The sequence below is a fragment of the Hetaerina americana genome, unplaced genomic scaffold (genome assembly GCF_022747635.1).
Source record: "Hetaerina americana unplaced genomic scaffold, ioHetAmer1.1.p SCAF_15, whole genome shotgun sequence".
Taxonomy (NCBI): Eukaryota; Metazoa; Arthropoda; class Insecta; order Odonata; family Calopterygidae; genus Hetaerina; species Hetaerina americana.
Window position 1 is genome coordinate 7822352 of NW_027286625.1, and position 9330 is coordinate 7831681.

Sequence of the window (9330 nt, forward strand, 5' to 3'; positions counted from 1 at the left end):
CACTAATTTCCACTAAAGTGAAAATGATCACTCAAAGGTTATCAACTTAGGCATTTTTGACCATTATGCACAAATGGTAATCACCCCAAAGTCAAAGGAGGTGGTGTGTAAGAAATATCGAAGGTATTACCCAAGCAATAGCATAAATTATTCCCATGAGCAATTGTGTAAGATGTTATGGGATACACTGTTCAATTTATGGTCAAGTGTGTACAATAAATGTACGTTTAATTCATAAGCAGTGTAAAACTCATCTTTGAAGAATGCTTTCCCAGGAGAATAAATCCTATGAAAGGCTCATGCTGGGTGACAGATGAGGTAAAATAAAATTTATTGGTCCCAGGACTTAACCAAGTAAAATATACGACAAGTCAGAGAACAAACAATCAGCTGTTTGTGTTCCAAAGACCCCAGGAACTTTTCCACCCTATAATAGCATTTATCTATCAGAAAATGCGTGAGATATTTCTTAAATGTCCCCTAAAAGGCGCTGATTTTATACCTGGTGGCAGATAGTAAAAAATTCGAATGGCCTCAAGAAAGGGGCTCTTATTATACATAGCAGAAGAAGGCAGAATATATGTACTTCAACACTCTGTCAGGTATTATGCCCATGTATTTGAGCATTGGTGATATCTTGTTTCATATTATCTTTAACATACATAATATAATAATAAGTAATAAATATACAGACAAGGCAAAGTTAGAATTATCAATTCTTTAAAATAAGGTTTGCAAGTTTGCAAGGTGAGAGCAGCCAGCAATGAATTTAGGGAATTATATGAATTGAAAAGGGCAAGGTGATCCAGGCTTCATTAACTACTTCCATAGCTATAAAAAGTTTTCTTTTCTGTTTCATTCACGGAAATTATATTATAACAGAGTCATCATCCAATCTGAGAATATCACAAAAACATCATGGCAAGTATATCATAATATATGTTTCGGGGAAAAGGTAAATAAGAAAGGAATTTTAACATTAAAAAATAGGGAGGGGGTCAGTCTATCTGATTCAAAACAATTAGCAGAGTTTGTAATTAATTAGCAAGCTAATGTCCCTCTGAATTTACAAAATGGAATAACAAGTAGCAGTAGATTTGATGCACAGTTTTGCAAGCATGCAAAGTCTTCCATGGTCCTCTTACCTCCAACAGAGGATGAAGTGAAGTGCATCTAACTAAAGCACTTGAAGTGCATCATGAGCCTTAAAAGTAAACCATCATTTGGAATTTACAATATCCCTACTATGATTATAAAAAAATGCTCCAAGGCAATAGCAAACCCTTAACATTTATAATAAATGAGTCCTTTACAAATGGTGAGTTTCCAGACTATCTAAAAATAGTAATGATAAAAATTATTCATAAAGAAGGGGATGAGGATGATGTTAACAATTACCGACCGGTGTCCTTATTGACTATTTTTTCTAAAATCTTTGAGTCCTAAATGAGAAACAGGCTTATGAAATATATTATTAAAAATAATATTTTATGCATGGAAAAATTTGGATTCCAAGAGGAAAAGGTACCAATGATGCTCTAGCAAGTTTTCTAAAAAAGATAATGATTTCTTGGGACTTGGAGGAATACTCTGTTGGTGTATTCAATGATTTTTCATGTGCATTTTGATACTGTGGCCAATTAAATTCTTCTAAGTAAATGCAAATGTTATTGGATCAGGGAAATTGTCCATAAATGGCTACAATCATATTTAAACTGGAAGTGGCTCCCCATTATTCTTTGACTTATCCTGTATTTTACTCTGTGAAGTCCTGGGACCAATAAATATTATTATTATCCACTCCCATGCTTATTACAATGAAAACCCAAACAATTAAATAATTTCTGAAGTATACTGTACTTAATTAGGTATACATATATATCATGAATGTTCACTGTGGTTTCCTATTATTTTTTAATGTAGTTGTTCAGCATATGAACACTTGTATCTAAGCACTCTAATGATATTCTTGAAAATTGATTTTTTTGCTTATTTTTTATATCACATTTTTTCCTTACTAGTTAATGTCCAACAGTTCTGCATCCTAAAACTAATAACGAAATATTAGCTGAAAATTACTAATAATTACTTTGTTGTGGATGTAATGTGACAATGTTACTATGCCAACAGGTGACTATCTTCTCAAGTATTTGGAAAGCATAGGTGATACTGCAGTGGGAGTGATTCTCTTGGTGTTCTCCTTACTACTTCTCTTCCTCTGCATGGGAACAATGGTTAAAATGCTTCAAACAATGTTGAAAGGTGAGTCAGAAATAATTGAAAATGTAATGAATGTTGCGGGGTATTATTTTAAGTTGAAATTAATATTTCAATACTGAGTACATTAGACATAAATATGGAAAAAATCCCCCACAGCTTTTTCTGTCAGGGTGATGCTAAATAAAGTTACAATACATCAAAAAGTCCACGTAAGCACATGACTCGTGAAGGGAGAAGTTTACTTTATGCTGCAACATTATACTACCATACTTTCATTCTGTACACGTGCTGTCAAACCATTCATTTTCAAACTAGAAGGTTCAGAGCATAGAACTAATTAGGTATAAAAGAAATTCCATGAAGTTTATAGAAGTTCTTCATTGCATGTTTCTGTATTGTCAACCCTATACTACTTCAATCTCTATCTGCAGATCAAATTAAGGCACATATTGCATCATTTAAACCAATTTTCAATGATTTTGCTAATGTAGATAACTACTAATGTTCAAAATTAGTTCTCCATGACTTCTTTTTATCCTTAGTTACTTTCTATCCCAGTCTCTTCAACTTAAAACTTTCTCTAAAAATTCACTTTATAAGATTCTTATATCATTCTCCCGAAAAATCTAAATATGGAGTTTAAGATGTTCTAGGACTGTTAATTTTTTAGTTAAGGTAAACAAAGTAATTACAGTCACTCAGTGATATTGATGGTTTAAAACCTCCCAATCCAACATATGCCACCAAGTGCATGAACAGACTACCACAATGGATGTATGAAAATATGTGTAGCCACATATTTTCATACTTACATTCGACTCATTATCAAATATCAGTTCCATTGTGGGTTCATATTTCATTCTGGATTGCACACAATAGTTCTCTAAGTACATATTTGACAGCACGTCAAAAAATTTCAGCCAGCCAGAATCTACAGAATAACTGAAAGACAAAATCCCAGGTTGAGAACTGAATACCTACAGTGAATAGAAGTAACCTTCTTTGGCAACCATTTAAAACATCTTATGGTGATAAGGGATAAGATTTAATGAGAAATTAAGTGAAGAAGTTACTAATAGTAGGTATAAGAAAACTGCATAAAGAATAGTTTCAGAAAATTCTCTTTGCAATGTTTATACCATCCAGTTCCCGGTAAATCAGGTCAACGAAAGGAAAATGAAAGAAAGTGAGCATGAAGAAAATAGGTGAATGAATTAAGATCACATTCAAGTTTAATAAAACTGTAAAGAGGTAATGAAGGAGGCTGTATGTTGCATGAACTTTGGGATTGGGCTTATGGGTAACTGACCCAACTGCTTGCTACCTTTTACTTACAAAAAGTCAGTAGCAGGCGAGCATTATGGAATACATAAATATGCTTCATGTGAACAAAAGAAGCTAAAAGAAATTCCTCACAAGCAGGATATATACCTAGCTACCCATAAAATCAAATTTCTTTATTATGATGACATATTTTCATTGAGATTACACAGTGTATATCAAGAGATGAGAATTTGCTATGAGATAAAAACTGATTTTTTTTTGCTGTTACTAGTTAAGTCAGAGTTTTCCAGACATTTTCAATCTACCTTAAAAACCTCCCTCCTTCCTTATCCCATGTCTGACCAGGGGTCACAATGGCTTTTCATATGTCTGCTCTCATGTGTCATTATTTGCTTTCTTCCAAGTGTTTCACTGCGCGGGTATTTAAAAAGATAATTGCTGATCTGAGCAATTTGCTTGTATGATTTAAAGCGTTGACCTTCAGACAACTCCCAATGGTAACGGTTAAAAAATCACTGTCACTCACACCCTTGCTATTTTTATTTACATATTTCAATAAATTAAAAACCCTGTAAAATCTCCTGTGAATCATTTAATCTGCTTGGAGTCCGACTCAACTTCTCTCCTGGAATCTCCCGTAGAATTAAACATAAACTCTGCTGACTTATCCACCCAATGAAATCTGTGTAATCTTCAAAGTTTGCCACTCAATGGCCACGAATTTTAATGCCATACCTCCTTCAAATCAATGGTATTAGGTGTCGCTCATCAGGATTGCTTCAAGTTAAATGAACAAAACACTTGCTCTGTATTCCACAGTTGTGCTAATTTTTTTACAACCCTTATTTTGTTTTGACCACCCAACATTTTAGGGTGACGATGTTGTATTGCGCAATGAGTAAAGTAAAATGACTGAGGAAATTGAAAGAACCACGGAAGATCAAGAGAGTCTTGTGCAAAATTTTATCATTCCTCTTCGCCTGCAGGTCCAATGGCATCAGCCATCCGCCGCACCATCAATGCTGAAGTCCCGAGGGCCCCATGGCTCGGAGGCTATATATCCCTCATCGTCGGCTGCCTGGCGACCGTCCTTCTGCAGTCTTCGTCCGTCGTCACCTCACTCCTAACCCCCCTTGTGGGCCTCGGCCTTGTCTCCCTGGAAAGAGCCTACCCCCTCACAATTGGCTCAAACCTTGGGACAACAGGCACGGCCCTACTCGCCTCCCTCTCCAGCTCCACGACCCCACCACTCCAGATGGCCCTGACACACATGCTGTTTAATGCGACCGGCATCTTCCTCTTCTATCCCATCCCATTCATGAGGTGGCCCATCCCAATGGCATACGCCCTCGGCAGGGTGGCATCAAAGCGCCGCTGGATGGCCATAGTCTACCTCCTGGTGGCCTTCCTCCTGCTCCCCACACTCGTGTTCACGCTCTCCAAGGTGGACAAGTCATACGTCACTCTTTACTGCGTGCTGAGCATTGTTATATTCGTGGCCGTTGCCATCATTGTGATAAACATACTCCAGAAACGACATCCTCAGGTGTTGCCCCGATTTCTGCATGACTGGAAGTGGCTCCCAGTGTGGATGCGGAGCCTGGGGTGGGCTGACGACAGCATAGAAGCTGTCGGTGCCTTCTTTAGCAGACACAACGTGGGTAATAAATGTTGTTCCAGGAGGAAGACTGATAGTTTGAAGTCAGTCGATGTGAGCAAGACTGATTTGAGTGAAGGAATAGATAATGGTGTGATGATCAATGGGAAGGACAAAAAAATTAGTGATTTAGACCTCACAAGGACATCGCAAACACCCATCAGTAATGGAAGGAGCCAGGGTACCGATAACCTCACTTTTGACAGTAGTGTGTAATTGATTATTTTGTGAGTCCACTCATTTATATCGTACCATAAATATATAGTGCATATGTGATCATCCAATTTTCATCGATGGGTACCTATATGGCATTTGAAACTGAACGCAAGCAGCTAAGCATTTATTTTTGTAATCACATTTGTACATGCCAAAGACCTTTATTATGTCTAAGTTCCAAATTCAGCCTGAAATTGGAGATTTGACAGGTGCGGGGAGCAGAAATACGCTTTCATAAGCTTCTACCAGTTGTTTAAATGAAAATGAACGCAAGTATTATTGTGCACTAATGTTAATAATTTTTAGTTATCTATTGACAACCATGATGTTTTTAAAAAAATCAGTAATGCATACTTGAAGAATATTGGCATTTTAACTATGTGTCTACTGTCCTCCTCAGTGCCTTTGCTTTGCCATGATATAACCACGGAAGCAAAAACATATAAATAGGTACCTATGTTTTTAAATATGAATCTACAACTAAATTGTAGGTGGTGAACTGGTTGTAACTATTGGTGTGTCATCACCTTGTCAGAGAGCTGGTGAATTTAATACTTGTTAGACAGGTGTTAAAACACCAAATCTGTGTTTTGATTTGCCCAAATATTTTGCCGCAGATATTGGAGCCATGTATCAAACATTTTAATATCCCACTGTACATTTGTTAATAATTTTAAAATGCATTGTATTTTTATAACAGCTTACTGACATTCCATTAGATAACATGGCAGATTCACATCATTTGCTGTGATCTCTAGAGCTGGATTATTCATTTTTATATCCCTGCTAATGGCTTAACTTGATAGATCTCTGAACGATCCTATTTGCCTTCTTTTAGAAGGCTCTTTTTTTTGCAAAATTCTAAGCAAATGAAGTAGTGCTCCTTGAAATATCAGATGAGGTTCAAATTGAAAAAAAGGCGATATTTTTCCGCTGAGATAGAACAAATGTGGTGTAATTCTTCATTCTTGATGTTCCCTGATTGTGATAAAAATAACCATCCCTGACCCAAGGGAAAGCAAATGGGTGTTATAAAGTGCATTCATCAGCCAATAGCCTCAATGTGTTGGACTCTGAAGCTATTCCACTGTTTTTTATAGTTGACCATTTTGACGTATAATTTACCATATCTATGGCTAGTATAAATTGTACAGGTGTCCAAGTATGGTTCTGCATGTATCAAACAGTATCGATAGGAGACTGAGAAAGGAATTTGCACCACAAGGATAAATTCATTTTTACAAAGGAATCCTGGTATTTAAATTTGTACTTAAACCTGAAAAAATAAATGTTGCTCATTTTATAATTCCTAAAATGTTACTGTTAAATAATTAATTTTACTATCCACCTTTTGTTTGAAAAATCGATTGATTTAAAATTATCCTAAGTATTATGTGTTTTAAAATTTTTAAATTAGAATTTAACTTTGTCCTAATGACATACTCAAGCATGTATTTTTTTTAAAATTTGTGTTACATGTTTTTTTTTCAAAGTTCAATGTTTTTAATTTATTTATTAAAGTTCCATGTCCAGTACATTGTAATTTCAAAGGAACATTGTAATGATGAGGCGTGAATTGATACATTAAAAAAATCAATTGCCATCTTCACATATTTCAACTTTCTTGCTTTCCAGAACTGTTTGACCACTTAACCAGAAACCCAAATTCCAGTTAAAATATGAATAGTCTTATCATTGTTTACTTAATTTTTACAAAGACTTAGACATTATAAACAGAATGAAATTTTAACTCTTTTAGTGGACCTCAATGAAATGGCACCTATGCGTGCAGAGTTGCCATCCAGTTTTAAGACAAATGTCCAAATAAGAATGTGCTAATGATATTTAATTTCCATTCCAAGAAACTATTTATATTATACTTTTTGATAAATTGATATTAATTGATAAAAAGAACATTAAAAAATTATTTCAACATTTTTAGCAATGGTGAAATAAAGGGTTCTTTCTCAGAAAAATGATAAAATGTTAATTGATTATGATTTCTGAATTTGTTTGATCATAATTACAATGGTCTTATGGCGATGATTCTTCCTTTGATGATGGCAGCTCAACTCAGGTTATTGATAAATATTCAGAAAAATTATTAAAATTATGCTGCAAACATAGGAACATCAATTAACTAATAAATTAAGTCCAATGGACTACAACCTTGAAATGATGGGCGGTCTTATGCGTTCCGATGACCACAGGCTGTGCTGGCAGGAGCAATGGTAATTGCTCCCGATAGGGTCAACCATGGCAGATAAGGCAAAGAATGTCCGGCAGACGAAAGGTAGTCCACGCAGCATCTGATCCTCAGTGAGGTGGCTGCAAAGGCGTTTGACCCCAGTAGGAGGCCATTGAGTGATGATTTCATGTTGTAACACGAGGAAGGCAACAGGAAACTACCCCAATTATTACTCCCAAGATATCTATGGTGGACAGTAAAGAGCAAATGAGTCCTGTGACCTACGGGACTTGGCCCAATCGGCCATGTGTCGTGCCCGGCAGCAGGAGAGACAAAGCTTCTTCGGCCATCATTTCACAAAACCCTTGCAAAGCAAAATGACAGCAGCAGCAGAGAAGATGTAGAGAAGAAGACCGAATTAATTAGAATAGGAACTTGGAATGTTAGGACAATGTTGAAGATAGGAAAATTAGAGAATATACAGCAAGAGATGGAAGGAGGAAATATAAATGTTTTTAGTGTATGCGAAGGGAGAAGGAAGGGTAGTGGGGATTACTAGAGTGATAGTAATAGAATACTATACAGCAGCGGGGACGAGAGCCATTGTGGGGTTGCCATAATACTGAATAAAGAGGTAGGAAAAAGCCTAGTCAACTCGCAAGAGCAAGTAACGGATCAAATATTACAAGGAGAAGAAAAAGCAGAATCGGACCACAGAGCGGCAGAGAGGCGCTTACTATAGCATTGGATGTCATGTTTTGTCTTGTTAAGAGAGACATGGCAATTGTGGCATTGTAATTGCATATTTAGCAGATTACTCTGTTAAAAGTTACTGTCACATCATCTCCTGCAGGTTCTTGGAATTTGACAAATGTAAAACAACCTTTGTTTCCAGTGGGCTTTAACCTTGTGAACTATGTGGCTTCGCGCACAACTATCAATGCCTGTGACATTGTATGTATGGTATTTCATCACAATATCTTGTTCCTTAAAAGCCCCAAAAATTTCAGTGTAAGAGGACACCTAGGTAGTTTAACTGGCTAAAGCACCCGGCCAGATATCAAGTTATCCAGGTTTGTATCCTGGTCAAGAGGAACGATTTTTACCCTCTTAAATTGTTGCATTATATTGTGCATTTAGCAGATGACTCTGTAAAAGTTACTGCCATGGTCTGCTCCTCAGTTTCTAAGAATTTGTTCCTGCACCATTTGGTAGATTGTGTCCTTCAAAAGCCTACATTAACCGATAGATTAGCAGTAGTAATAATAATAATAATAAAATAAGATAACCCAGTCATTGTCCAACTACTGATCAACAGCACAAATGGCAGCCCTAATGTATATAACAGCTAACACTGAAATGTCAGGTGATTGAAATTGATCTACGCCCATTTACCAAGTTTTTATAACTCCCTAAATGCTACTTCCATTGCCTCTTTCCTTTGCACCATACCGAGCATGAACAAATTTGAAACTAGATCCACATACACGGTCTGCCCCAAAAATAAGTATGAATAAACTGTCTATTTCGACATAAAAGACAACATTATCTACAGAGAGTTGGTGCCTCAGGGACAGACAGTAAACAGTGAGAGATTAGCTAGGATAAACTAGAAAAGGTACAGCATAGGTGAAGTAAGTCTTTTTCTAGTTTTACTTCTATAAAAACGTTTCAGAGACGTAACATCTTTGCATGTGTTTAAAATACTAAGCCAAAATGAAACATTTTAATCACCAGCCACACAAGTCTGTAATTATATCTCCTC

The 9330-nt window shown here is 36.2% G+C and overlaps 1 protein-coding gene across 1 annotated transcript in view; it reads left to right on the forward strand.

Annotated features, from left to right (window-relative positions):
- The window catches only part of LOC139686785 (sodium-dependent phosphate transport protein 2A-like), a 101418-nt gene extending 94264 nt beyond the window's left edge, over nucleotides 1-7154 (forward strand). The window contains exons 8-9 of the mRNA XM_071583829.1: nucleotides 2131-2262; nucleotides 4491-7154. Coding sequence (XP_071439930.1) covers nucleotides 2131-2262; nucleotides 4491-5377 — 1019 coding nt within the window. The 3' untranslated portion in view covers nucleotides 5378-7154. The remainder of the gene's footprint in view (nucleotides 1-2130; nucleotides 2263-4490) is intronic.
- Nucleotides 7155-9330: the final 2176 nt, after the last annotated feature.